Source organism: Aspergillus versicolor (genome assembly GCF_001890125.1).
Source record: "Aspergillus versicolor CBS 583.65 unplaced genomic scaffold ASPVEscaffold_1, whole genome shotgun sequence".
NCBI lineage: Eukaryota > Fungi > Ascomycota > Eurotiomycetes > Eurotiales > Aspergillaceae > Aspergillus > Aspergillus versicolor.
The window spans coordinates 3,587,424-3,600,591 of record NW_024467524.1 but is presented as its reverse complement, the minus strand read 5'-3'; the positions used below and the strand labels follow the sequence as shown (position 1 = coordinate 3,600,591).

The window sequence follows — 13,168 nt, the reverse complement described above, 5'->3', positions numbered from 1 at the left end:
TCAATAGCACTGCCGTCCACTCGCTATCGCCCCATCTGGCTATTCCCTGCAGCCTGGCCGTTGTTCTCAGAATCATGTTTTTTGCCCGTCTCTTCTCCAACGTCTCTTTCAGCATTCCTCTTCCCGCTCCCGTCGCCCCTGATGACCCGTACGTAACCCCGGCTCACAATCCTGTGTAATCGCTGACTGAGTACCTGGACAGCCCGGCGTTGTCTCAGGCTTGCGTGCACGGGCATATCCGCTCAGCTGCCGCCGTTTAGCTTTCTCGCGCTTCATTATGCGTATTTTATCTTAGTTTCCTTGATCAGTAGCCTCATCTTTTGGGGGGCGTCGAATCCTCCACGGAGTGTTTCGTACACTGATTCTCTGTTCATGTGCGTCAGTGCTATTACAGGTGCTGGATTGAATAGCGTATGCATTCTCTCGCTTACCTACCGTCTTTAAATGAGCGCTAGCTTATAGTTCCCAGGTTGAGGCGTCCACATTAAGCACTTTCCAGCAGGTTATTATGTTTGTGCTTCTTTTGCTGGGACATTCCATCCTCATCTCAATAACTGTACTTCATGTTCGGAAGAGAGCTTTTCAGCATAAGTTCAAGGGGATATCCAATGCTCTCGCGCGACGGCCCGCTCAGGAAGCGCTCACGCCTAATCTGCAATCGGACGTTCCCCTTGAAGAGAGAACCGATACCAAGGGCTATCTGACAGCAAATACCATTCCTCCGGAGGGTTCAAGTCGATCTAGAATAGTGATCGAGGCGCAGATCGCGGACACTAACCATCACGGTATCTCCCACGATCGTTCAGCATCGACCTCACCCAAGAACGTCGTCGAAACACCATTGAACTTGAATTACCAAAATTATGGGGCCAGGGATAGCTGCAACTCGTTGAACAAAGCCCAATTTATGCCCTCCATAGGACTATGGCGAGGAACCCAGAAATATTTTGAGTCAAAGGGGCTCATTTCGCGAAACTCTCAGTTTCACGGTTTGACCCCGGAAGAAAGAGAGAGGCTCCAAGGGGTTGAGTACAAGGCTGTTTCGTTTTTGTCGGTCATTGTTCCACTGTACTGGCTGTTGTTCCTATGCTGTGGGATCATGGGCATGGGAATATGGCTAGAAGTCAATAAACCGCAAATTCCTCGAGACAACGGCTTGTCACCATTCTGGACGGGTGCGTTTTTTGCGGTTTCTGCGTTCGTGAATAGTGGTATGGGAATCTTGGATGCGAATATGACAGCCTTACAAACAGAGTATGCCCTCGTTACTGTGTGTTGGATTATCGGCCGTACTAATTGCTTATATAGTGCCTACCCCGTCATTACGATGGGTCTTTTGATCCTGGCAGGAAATACGCTTTATCCTTGTTTTTTGCGACTTATAATTTGGTGTATGAGACGAACGATGCCAGATCTACCAGCATGGAAATCATGGAGGATTACATTGGATTTTATTCTTGACCATCCCCGAAGGGTATGTTCAGCGCAACTTTGAAAATAATCTTCCTATCTGACAGAAGCTAGGTGTACACAAACCTTTTCCCAGCTCGCCATACATGGTACCTACTGGCAACCGTCATCGTTTTCAATGGTATTGATTGGGCCGGCTTCGAGGTTTTGGCCATCGGGAACAAAGAGATTGAAGGTTTACCAACTGGATACCGAATCCTCGATGGCCTCTTTCAGGCGCTAGGTAATTAAGCCAATTTGCCTTGTTCCAACCGCCATAACTAATATATCTGGTTTGTAGCTGTTCGCGCTGGAGGATTCTCTGTCGTCACAATTGCCGACCTACGCCAGGGATTACTTGTCTTATACGGTAAGCATAAGTCCCCCCATGTTGCAAGTTTGAATTGAGCTAATATTTTATCTAGTTCTCATGATGGTGGGGGGTTTTTTTTTTTCTATGACATAAGCGAGCTAACATGTTTGATTTAGTACGTTTCGCCTTTTCCAGTGCTGATTACGATGAGGTATGTTGTTCTTGCTCAAAATATCACCGCCCCATGGTAACTGACTTCGCAGGCATACAAACGTCTACGAAGAACGCTCTTTGGGAATATACGCCGAGGACGAAAAGTCATACGACTACGACAAACCTTCCGAAAACTCGATCATGGATATGATGCGCCGACATATTTTCACGAAAGAGGGCACACGTCGACACTTCCTTCGCGAACAATTGAAAGACCAACTTAGCCATGACCTCTGGTGGATCGCGCTGGCCGTGTTCTTCATCTCTATCATAGAATCGAGCAATTACAACAGAGATCCCGTGGGATACTCGACCTTCAACATCCTCTTTGAAGTGGTCTCCGGATACGGCTGCGTCGGCATTAGCACAGGCTACCCAGGCAGGGACCTTTCATTCTGTGGAGTCTGGCATTCCCTCAGCAAACTTATCCTGGCGGCTGTCGCGCTACGAGGTCGTCATCGCGGTCTCCCCGTTGCTATCGACAAAGCTATCATGTTGCCGAATGAGTCTCATGCGTGGGTCGAAGAAGAAGATGCTGCATTGAGGCGAGAACAATCCCGTGTTTGTGGATCTGCAGCTGTTTAATTGTTCGACTTCCCGCGAGAGTACTTCCTTGAAATCTGCGAACTTATTTACTTACGACCTTACCGACTATAGACTTAACGACATAGACTACACCTACTATTTTTAGAGTTTAATGGAAGCAACGAATAGACCTGTCGATATGATATATTCTCAGTCCTCAACTTTTAACTTGATATCTAAACAAGGGCAATGAAAACGTGACTAGATGATTACAACTAAGAGATATCATGATGAGTGCAAGTATATACTCTGCAGCATGAAAAAGCATATTCGACATAAGGATGACATTCAGTCATCATCCTCTTCTTCCTCATCCTCATCCTCGTCCTCTTCAGACACATCCACTTCCTCATCCTCATCCTCATCCTCTTCCCCATCTTCGCTTGCATCATTCTCACTTGCCACATCATCCATGGCAATATCATCATCTCCACCTTCCCTCTCCTCTTTCCTTCTCTGTTCCTCCTCTCTCCTCCCCTCCTCCAAAATAGCAGCCTTCTCCTCCCTCAACTTCCTCTGAACCTTAACAAACGCACCCATTGGCGTACTTTCCCAGTCCACATCCTTCAAAAACGCTTCAACCTCCGCCCGATTCCTCGGTGCAAAGTTCACATGCACGCGGCGCTCTTCAATCCATTTCGCGTTGGCTTCAATCTTCTGCACAAGCAGCAGGATCATCTGGTTCATCTTCTGATTGCGGTTTCCGTTACTCCGCGACGAAACCTGTTTAAGCCAACGCTTGAGCGCAACGACAATGGGGACGCTGAGTTCCGGGAACGCAACGTGTTTGCTCCATAGGACGAAGAACTCAGAGAGCAGCTCGGCGACTTGTTCGCCGACACCATCTTGGTAAACGCGCGTCCGGAGATATGATTTCGGCGCACGGATTGACGTTGTGAAGTCAAGAGGGCGGAGGGTCGCTTGTCTGGGGGGCTTGCGGAGCTCGGAGAGGTTGAGGGGTTCGAGGAGGGAGGAGGCGAGAGGGATGTATGTGCCCGAGGCGCGGGAGAGGCGGAGAAGCGACCGAGTGATCTGGAAGCGGAGCGGGAGGTATTGGGCCGTTGGGATCAGGCGCATGGCGCCGATGCTGATCTGGACGACAGGGTAAATGAGGGGTCGGAGGGCCGATTGCTTGCCGAGTTTGGCCTCGACAAGGCCGTCGCAGTGCTGAGAGAGGACACGGGACCAGAAGTCAAGACTGTGGACGTATTGCCAGTTGTAGATCGTCTTGTAGCTTTCCTTGGAGGTGTTTGTGATGCTGCTCCGGAGGTGCATTGCGAGTTGGCGGATGAAGCTGAAGCCTGTTGTGTAGGAGACGTTTTGATCGATACCCCAGAGTTCCGCGGCGGAGTTCTTCATGAGGTTGACGCCGGGGAGTGTGTGCACGGTGGTGTTTCGGCTGCCCTTGACAACACCCTCATAAGAGGCTTTAAGGACAGTTTCCTTGAGGCCTGCATCGCCAATGACCATCAAGCGACGGAGGAGGAGGAAGCCGACAATTCGGGTGGCTTCGGTGGTGGATGCATCAGCCCAGATGCCGACGATTGTTTTGATGAGGACCTTTAGAAGTTTTCTGAACTGGAGAAGATAGGGAAGCATGGGTTCAATAGAAGAGAGGGTCAGCTTCAGAGTCCGTTCATCTGACAGGTTCGCAAGCATCCTTTGAACCGAAGAGGTATGCGATTTGATGAGGGGTGTCATGGTTTTGAACTTCTTCGAGTCTAGGGATACTCGGACTTTCCCAGATGCACTCTCCTTGACGGGGAGATGATGATTGAGAACCTTGGGAACATTGCCGAGGGCTGTAACGAGGACCTGATGATAGACGTTGGAGTCTGAAATCGAATATTTTTGCTCCTGAGCATCTGGGTCGTCAAGATACGCTGCGGCACGGAAAGCGAGCACTGTTTGTCGCATTGCACGGATAGAGTGCTGCTCGTCCATCAGATTCTGCCATTTCTTCACAGTTGCGATAGTGAGGTCTGAAGCCGGCTCTTCCTCCTTAGCTGCCTTCTTCTTTTTCTTCTTGGCCGGCTCATCCTGGTCCTCCTCTCCTTCGCTCAGTGCATCGACTTCAGAAAGGTCGCCGAACTCGAGCAACTCAGCATCATTTTCTTGCAAGTACTTGTAGAATTCCGGATCCTTCTGTTTCAGAGCCTCCAGATCCCCCTTATGGGTTTCGGCATCATCAGAATCACTAGCTTGTGAAGCGTCATCCTCCTCTCCACCGCTTGACGCTGCAGATTCCTCATCATCTTCTTGGGCTTCTGATCGCTTGCGCTTTCCGATTTTCGCGGGAACATCCTTCTTCTTCGCCTTCTTCTTGTCGGCCATAGGGTCTGCGATATCGAATCCTCCAGCGAAGAAGTCATCAACATTCATTTCCGCAAAGGCATCCTGCTTCTTTGCCTCATCATCTCTCTCCTCCGAATCCCCTTCTATTTCGGCTCGCGATTTCACATTGTCCGACTTGCGCTTTTCCTTCAAATGGTTTCGCTGCTTGATTTTTGCTGTCGCCTTTCGTCGTTCGAGAACATCCTTAAGATGCTTCTTTTCGAACTTCTTGGTGGATTTCTTCTGGCTACCAGCCATTGTGACAAAGTTCTCCTACCGGCCGGTAGGATTGAATTGTTAGTGAAAGATTGGGTGTTACAAGTAACAAAAATCCCAAGTATCTGGGACCTGGGCTAGGAAACTAAAATCGTCCAAAAAAAAAATCTCGGGCGGCAGAAAATAGTCATGGGCGGCCGCTCGACCAAACGTGGTCACCGCCTTCCACCCCCTCTCCATCGGCTAAGGTAGCTCCGCAGTTTAACGATAGTGACCTTGCCTCAAGCGCAGACACGAGATGTACGCCCAGCGGCCTCTGGCGTATGCTCCAACGCCTTACAGCTATACACCAAATACAGCCAGATCGGCCTCTATTAATCTAGATGAGGTACACCGATGCTAGGTCTGTTCGAGCGGGGTCAGGCAACTAACCGTACTGCCAGGAAGTGAAACTCGCCTCGAGCTCAGCGGAACGTGATCTCTACGAATCGCTTGCTGAGATCTACAGCATAATAGTGACGCTGGATGGGCTAGAGAAGGCCTATATAAAGGATGTGGTCACAGAGGCGGAGTACACAGAAACATGCTCTCGACTTCTGAAGCAGTACAAGTCCAGTTTAGGTGACGACACTGTTGCGAGGGAATTCGTCGACTTGGACACATTCAGACAGACATGGGGGGTATGTTTTCACCATTGGCTGAATTTCAGATTTCTTATACTAATGACTTATCTTTCCAATAGCTTGAATGTCCGCGTGCCACCGAGCGGCTTCGTATCGGACTCCCCGCGACGGTCGAGCAGGCATCGCACACTGGCCCGTCGGCCAATAAATCTTCGGGGGCAGCAGGCCCTCCTGCTGGAGCATCTGGTAGTTTGATTTTGACTGCTACGGAGAACTTCATCACCTTCCTCGATGCGCTCAAGTTAAACATGGTCTCGAAGGACGCCCTTCATCCGCTACTCTCCGAAGTTATCCAATCAGTTAATAAGGTGACGGATGCGGACTTTGAGAACCGAGGAAAGATCATTCAATGGCTGATCACATTGAATCAGATGCGTGCGACGGAAGAACTGGGTGAAGAACAAGCCCGAGAGCTGGCGTTTGACATCGAACAAGCATACCAGGGGTTTAAGTCCACGCTGGAGTAACGAATATTACCGTGTAATGCATATAGATGGCGTTTGGAGTCCGATACCATAGTGATCTTCTTGATCGTATATTGATACAGTTTTGGTTGTCTTATCTCTTTGGCCGGAGCGGAGCCGATCCGCGGAACACGCAAAACCAACCTTTCCTTTTTAGGCGATTACGCCTATTTTTTCTGCAGTTTTCTTGCGTGCCTGAGTTTGCGATGGCCATTCGCCACAGGCACGGCCTGTATAAGAAGATTGATAGACCCCGCTCCCCATGTTGCCGTAAATTTACCCCGTTTGAACCTGTCGGCCTCACTCGGTGCCTCCCAACATGATCACCGCAGAGCCCGATGAGCCTCTCCATGGTTTGACCGCCATTCCGACCTCCCCCAGGCAGATTTTTGTGGGCCAAACGAACTGATAAGCGTCTCGCAGTGTTGGACCTTCCCCAGATCTATACGAAGCCATCCGGCACCGAACTTCTCCAAACCCTAGCTCTCTTGACCATAAAGCCCCGGAGCTTCGGGACCAATGCTCATGAACCGGTCAAAAGCCGAACAGTCGAATCCACCGGACTGACTCATTATCTGACATCCATCGTAGCAAGCCCCCTGTCCTGGCTGGATACGGATGAATTGCGGGAAGCCATTTGGGATGCCGCGGCTGCTCGCCTCAGTGAGAGGTCGGGTCGAACCGGTGTGTATACCTCCAGAAAACTGCCATTAAAGTCAAGCGACTATCCGAAGACTGACTTGTTCCCTACCAGCAATGCCGGCAATGTCTCGTGTCTTTGCGGTTCCCACACCTTATGGTCAAGAGTACACGTTGACCCTCCACGAACCCTCATTGACGTCCGACAACCTGGGCATGAAGACCTGGGTTTCATCGTATCTCCTCTCCCAGAGACTTAACTCCCTCCTCGAATCCACCCCGCAACTCGTCCCATCGACAGCAGACACTCCCACACCAAGCCTAGACTCTGACCGCACGCTTCGAGCTCTGGAACTAGGCGCAGGCACTGGCCTTGTCGGTCTTTCTTTCGCTGCGCTGCGCGGTAAATCGGCAAATATCCATCTTACAGACCTGCCAGAAATCGTGCCGAACCTATCCCATAATGCCGCTTTAAACGTAGAGCTTCTCAATAAGACAGCTGCGACGGTCACAACAGGGGTCCTAGATTGGTCTGCCTCACCTGAGACACCTCCAACTGCGGAACAACAGTACGACCTGATCCTGGCTGCGGATCCTCTTTATTCTCCCGAACATCCGCGACTGTTGGTTGATACTATCGCCGTTTGGCTGAGTCGCGGTCTCGATGCCCGTGTTGTGCTTGAGATGCCTCTGCGAGATGCATATCTACCGCAGGTGCAGGATCTTCGGCAGCGGATGGACAAACTAGGGTTGGCGGTAGTTGAAGAGGGTGAGGAGACGGGGTATGACGACTGGGAGACTGCAGACGGAGGCGCAGTCGTGGTGCGATGCTGGTGGTCTGTTTGGGGTTGGAGCGAAAGGCTCTAACCGTTTTGGAGCGTCATATTCCAAAATATGATGCTGGGTTCTTCAAGCCATCATATACGACGTCACGAAGTAAAGATAAACGAGAGACGATAGATCTTAGATCAAGAGAAGATCGATAGAACTAGACTAGAACTAGACAATGTCTTAGATTGATAATCTCGAGTCGAGTTATTCATAGCGCACTTCGTAGATGTCAGTTCATTTTTGGAACATAATAACATTGAATTTGAGAAAGAATGAGTGATCGTATAATGCTCCCTACAGTGTCAACAAAGATACGACTTTGTTTCCCCAACCTCCGCTCACGTGCAGCCCCCTCTAGATACCACTACCAGTATGACGTAAAGTGAACATGGGTCAGGCACTATCTCGAACTTGAGCGCCACGAGGAGAAATCATTTTTCGCAGGTCCTCGCATTTCAGGAAATAAATCATTCAACTTCAACATCGTGTTGTATTTTTTTCTATTACGCACTGCACTCCAATTTATACCAGCAACGACATACCTTCGTACCCCCATAATCTCACTGTTTATACGAACACGCCACAGCCACAAAGGCAGGTACATAATCACCGACCAGAAAAATGGTCATCGGACTATTAACAATAACGGCAATTCCAACTGTCACCGCAATTTCCCTCGGATGCAGCGAACAACGCAAACAGAATCAACGACAAGATGACGATAAGCGCATGGCGAAGTTCTATACAGATGTGGAGTGTACAGAAGACGTCGAGGAGGCTAGTGAAATTGACGGGAAAAGGGTTGTATTAAGAAATAATAAAGTGAGTGCATCACTAAACCCATGTCAATCTTTAGACCTACGCTGATACATTGATTTAATCCAGGTCTACATTGACGATCCCGACCCCACGAATCGCAAAGTCGAAGCCCACGCTGGGCAAGCATTTTATATTGACTACCCAGAGCCAGATCATATGAAAGACCTCAAGCGCGGCCTGGGCCTAGTATCGTCGATACAGGATAATCCACCGATGTTAAATTGGATATATGCGGATAAAGATACCTTGGAATTGAAGTATGGGAATAGGACGCAGAGCTGTGAACATGTTCCCGGGCCGTGGGATTGGAGAGATGAGGAGACGACAGTAGTGTTGGAAAAAAGAAGAGGGTTTTTCGCCGTGAAGGAGGAGGATGGAAGTTGGGCACTTTATTTTGATAGGCATGAGGATGAGTTACTAGGCGTTTTGGGTGATCAGGCTATTGTGGTTCCTGTGCGGTTAAACCGATCTTTGGTTGAGCCGGCTCAGCCTGATAATGATAAGAAGGAAGGGTCGTAGCGTAATATAAAAATATATTGACCTGCTGGATGGGGAATCTTGATGTATATTGTACAGAAACTTTTCGGCTCGACTAATCATCTAGGCCGTTCCAACCGTCACCATCATCACTTGCGCTGTCTGCCTCGTTCTCTTGGATTTGAGATCTCTTCCGGCTGGCCTCAATGGCGCCCTTTCTCTTGTTTTCCTGCCGCCGCTCAAAACCGCTCTTTGTGCTGATTCTTGTCCGGCGCTGTTCCTTGTCATCTGTCTTAAGACTAGTTTGCCGGGCCTTGACACCGTGCTTCTTCAATTCCTTCTTGTTTTTCTTGCTGAGGTCCGGTAAGGCATCTAATAGCCATTTCTGTACCGACCTTTCGCCAGACTCCCCCCGTAACTTTTCACTGACATCGATGATGTTTGCGATGCTCTTCACGTAAGGAATGTCTTCTTTCGTGTAGTAAGTTACCGCAACACCACCCTCACGTCCAGCTCGTCCAGTTCGTCCGACTCTGTGAACGTAGACTGCCGGCGTGTTGGGAATATCGTAGTTCACAACCCCGTTGATGCCACGAAAATCAACACCACGGGCGAGCAAATCCGTTGTAACTAGGATCCAGATTTCGCCCTTGCGAAATCCTTTCATGATTTCTGATCTCTGCGTATCTGATAAGTCGGAATGGAGTACAGCAATTCGCGCAGAGCCACCGGCTTCGGGAGGGATGTCGTAAAGCAGTTCGGAATGAAGAGCTATGGCTCGAGGAATTGTTTGTGTGAATACGAGAAACGGGGGTCGAAGACGGACATCTGAGGCTGTCGCTGCTGTTGGATGGAGTAACTGTCTGAGACCAAGGAGCTTTCCTTGCTCTGTTGCGGCGTAGATTAGTTTGTGTTTAATGTTCGGAATGGCGGAATCCTTTAGGCCAACGACAAGTCGGATTAAGGGGTATGACTTGGTTTTGGTTAGGGACAGCTTCCGCTCTTTGATAGTTGTTTTCGCCATATCCTCAATGCTTGAGCCCATGGTGGCAGACCAGAGGCTGGCACGGAGTTCTGGGTGGGTACAGGAACGCCAGATGTCGAGTGTCTGATCGCGGAACAACGGATCTAGGAGGACATCTGCTTCATCCATGACTAGATTCCTCACTAACGGTAAGGTTCCAAGAGGTCTCGTTTTGTTATCGGAGAGTGCATTGACCAGAAGTAGGGGGGTCGACACAAGAATATCGCTTTTGGTAATGGGAATAGCCCCCTTGTTCTTGTTATCGGCAGTCTTTTCGTCGCTTTCTGATTCTGACGGTTCAGAATCGCTTTCATTCAGAACGTCACTCTCATCCTCGCCATCACGCTCCACCACTCGCATGCCCTTCTTCATCAACGTAATCTTCACACCTGTTCCAAGTGCTAGCTTCCTTCCCTCGTTAACAATCTGGCTGGCGAGTTCTTTCGTCGGAGCGACAACAACGGCAAAAATACCGCGCTCTTCTGATTGTTCATGGTGATGTCGAACAATTTTGTTGATAACCGGGATCATAAACGACAATGTCTTCCCACTCCCAGTCGGCGCAACTACCAGAAGATCTGGCTCAGTAGTGTTCGTAGAATCCGATATCTCAGACACTGATCCATCGCCAAGGAGCAAAGGCAGACTTCCGAGCTGGACCTCAGTAGGAACAGTAAACCCCTGCTCGGCAACATTTTCCGCAAGACGCCTTGAAATTTTGTATTTCGTGCGGAGCTCTTTGAAGGAAAGCAGAGGCTGCGGATATAATCGACGCGCTTTCTTTTGTTCCTTTTTACTAAGAGACTGAGCTTGTTGCTTCTCCTCCTGCTTGCGCTTCTTCTTCTTCTTCTTCTTTGGCTCCTCACTCTGAACACTGGCAGGGCTGATTTCCTCAAAGTCACGCATATCATCGACCTTGATCTTATGCGCATTTAGAATCGTCCGGCGCTGCACTTCATCCATAGAATTGTCTTCTTCCGAATCAGACAGCTCGTCCTGGACTGCAGCGGCGTCATTCCCGTTCCGAGTCGCGGCATCCGAGGCCCTCGTAGTAGAGCCTTTATTTTGGCTAAAAAAGTCCAAATTCAAGGCATCCTCATCGATAGTGCCTGTATCATTTTCATCCACCCCGTGAGCCCTCTTCCTCTTCTTCCCACCTTTACCATCCTCGAGCTTCTCCGCCGCAGACGAGCGGAAAAGTTGCGGGTTCTCTGCCTTCCCTTTAGATGGAAGCGTTGAAGCCTGGGAGGTTGCGGGCTTTAACTTGGTTGACCTTGTCAACAGTTTGAAAGCGTCCATATTCACGAATAGAGAGTATTCATCTATTCAGGTCTCAATATTTACTGGATATATGAGACCTGTGTGTAAAATGGGCAATCCGCTTTGCTCTCAGCTGACTTGGGAAGTTGATGCTTGAACAATTAAAAAAAATCGGGATGCCGCAGAATTCTTCCCCGCACGGACCAATCAGAGTGCGGGAAGGCCAACTCGCCGCAATCCACTGCATTGACCTTTAAGAGGTCCGGTATACGGAGGGTTCCGTCCTTTTTGGTTGGAACTTTTGGAGATTTTAATGATTAAGTGTCCCGATTAATGTACCTGGGTTATTATGGGGCGTTGGTTAATTTCCAGGCACAACAGGTTATTTTTGTGTACTTCGTTCTTCAACTCCTCCCATTCAGTTGTTCGAAAGGCATCACCCTAGGTACTATATTTACTGTAGGATTTCCGGTACATGGAATACAGGCAAAAGATCTTTATTTAGTATTGTCAAAATTTAACCCAGACAACAGTTTAATTCCATCGTCTATCATACATAGTACAGTTAACAAAGGAAAGATATAGCGGAAATAAGGACAGGTCAGATATATTTGCGAGCGCTTGGTCTAGTGGTGTCCGTGGGCAGGCTCTCCCCTGTAGCCAACAACGTTGAAACGACCGATGATTTCACCGACTGTGAAAAATCCGATAACCTCCGCAGCGGTAACGCCGGCAAGGGCGATCTCCTTCTTGTTGGCGTTGCGGACACGGGCCAAAATACTTTGAGGGGAAACGATGTTGGCGTTCTGGAGGGAAGCAGGGTTGCGGAGAGAGTTGAGCAGAGGCTGGAAGTAGGATTGGAAAGTGGCCGAGCTCCTGATATCGAATTAGTCGACGTTGAAAGTTATGATGGAGACGACCTTGAAGAGGCCACTTACGGGGGAGTCATGTTCTGTCCACGGAACACGAGCTTGCCGAGTTCGAGACCAACTCTCGAGTAGTAGATAGTAGGGGGTATCAAGGCTATTTCATAAGAATGATGGGTTAGCAATGCCTTTCTAAGCAGATGGATGGATACCCCAAACACCCGCCCCTTCAATGACCAGAGGGGGCCTGGACAACGACCGTAAAGCCATCATAACCAGCCCAAAACAACAAGAATTCGAAGCTGGCGGTATGATAAGAGATATCCCAAAGTATCACTCACATTCAACGAAGGAGACAACTTTTCCGGTTCTTCCACCAACATTCTTCAGGGTGTTGCCGAGGCCTTTAGCAGCGTTCGAGATGGCAGGGCCGGCAGATGAGGTAACACGAGAGAGACCCTCTTGAGCCTTAGAGGCAGTGGAGGAGGCACTCTCAGTTGCCTTGGAAGCAGCCTGAGATGTGGACGAGGAGTGTCTGACCGCGGTTCTCCGGGTCAGGAACTGCGATTGCCGCAGCACGGCACGGGACGCCGTGGCAGGCATCTTGATAACCACCGGAAGAGGAATAAGGTAGAAAAGAGGGTGTAGACCTGGAGAGAGTCGCAGGTGAAGGTCGGAGTGGTCCAATGGCGGGTTGGTCAAGAGCCGTCGCGCAATTGCAAGACCAGAATCTGAGATTTGAAGCTCGGGAAGTTCAGGGAAATTCATCGCCCACATCCGCGTCACGTGACCTCCGTCCTTGGAACGGTTGGTCAGCCTCTTGTTTTTCTCTTTTTAAACCTCGAAATTCAAGATTACATTTTGATATTTTATTGATAAACCGAAGCATCCATGATGCAGATGTATCACACTGACAGAAGCTTAATCCAGTATGACAGACAGTGGGATATTACTGACAATATTAATTGCCACCTGCACCATCCCTTGATCAGGCC

General features: G+C 49.4%; 5 protein-coding genes across 5 annotated transcripts; 2 read left to right on the top strand and 3 right to left on the bottom strand.

Moving 5' to 3' along the window:
- The first annotated feature begins 45 nt into the window (after positions 1 to 45).
- Positions 46 to 2,704, top strand: ASPVEDRAFT_275124 (putative potassium transporter). Its single transcript, XM_040810021.1, has 9 exons — positions 46 to 148; positions 203 to 411; positions 470 to 1,254; positions 1,309 to 1,474; positions 1,525 to 1,693; positions 1,751 to 1,819; positions 1,875 to 1,885; positions 1,939 to 1,973; positions 2,026 to 2,704. The coding sequence occupies exons 1-9, from the start codon at positions 142 to 144 to the stop codon at positions 2,558 to 2,560; spliced, it is 1,986 nt and encodes a 661-aa protein (XP_040662920.1). The 5' UTR covers positions 46 to 141; the 3' UTR covers positions 2,561 to 2,704.
- Positions 2,705 to 2,848: 144 nt separating this feature from the next.
- Positions 2,849 to 5,152, bottom strand: ASPVEDRAFT_119356 (mRNA-binding ribosome synthesis protein NOC2; the record flags this gene model as incomplete). Its single annotated transcript, XM_040805688.1, has 1 exon — positions 2,849 to 5,152. The coding sequence occupies one exon, from the start codon at positions 5,150 to 5,152 to the stop codon at positions 2,849 to 2,851; it is 2,304 nt and encodes a 767-aa protein (XP_040662919.1).
- Positions 5,153 to 5,408: 256 nt separating this feature from the next.
- On the top strand, positions 5,409 to 9,065 carry ASPVEDRAFT_49203 (S-adenosylmethionine-dependent methyltransferase; the record flags this gene model as incomplete). Its single annotated transcript, XM_040814133.1, has 10 exons — positions 5,409 to 5,498; positions 5,554 to 5,790; positions 5,853 to 6,256; positions 6,341 to 6,345; positions 6,590 to 6,610; positions 6,681 to 6,941; positions 7,012 to 7,718; positions 7,954 to 7,955; positions 8,345 to 8,549; positions 8,613 to 9,065. 10 exons carry the CDS (start codon positions 5,409 to 5,411, stop codon positions 9,063 to 9,065), a joined length of 2,385 nt encoding a protein of 794 aa, XP_040662918.1.
- Positions 9,066 to 9,138: 73 nt separating this feature from the next.
- On the bottom strand, positions 9,139 to 11,346 carry rok1 (RNA-dependent ATPase ROK1; the record flags this gene model as incomplete). The annotated part of the gene is made up of 1 exon (XM_040816619.1): positions 9,139 to 11,346. The coding sequence occupies one exon, from the start codon at positions 11,344 to 11,346 to the stop codon at positions 9,139 to 9,141; it is 2,208 nt and encodes a 735-aa protein (XP_040662917.1).
- A 336-nt stretch (positions 11,347 to 11,682) lies between these two features.
- On the bottom strand, positions 11,683 to 13,084 carry ASPVEDRAFT_36544 (F1F0 ATP synthase subunit g). Its single transcript, XM_040811228.1, has 3 exons — positions 12,515 to 13,084; positions 12,246 to 12,330; positions 11,683 to 12,183 (listed from the first exon to the last, which is right to left on the bottom strand). The coding sequence occupies exons 1-3, from the start codon at positions 12,939 to 12,941 to the stop codon at positions 11,934 to 11,936; spliced, it is 762 nt and encodes a 253-aa protein (XP_040662916.1). The 5' UTR covers positions 12,942 to 13,084; the 3' UTR covers positions 11,683 to 11,933.
- Between the last annotated feature and the right edge of the window lie 84 nt (positions 13,085 to 13,168).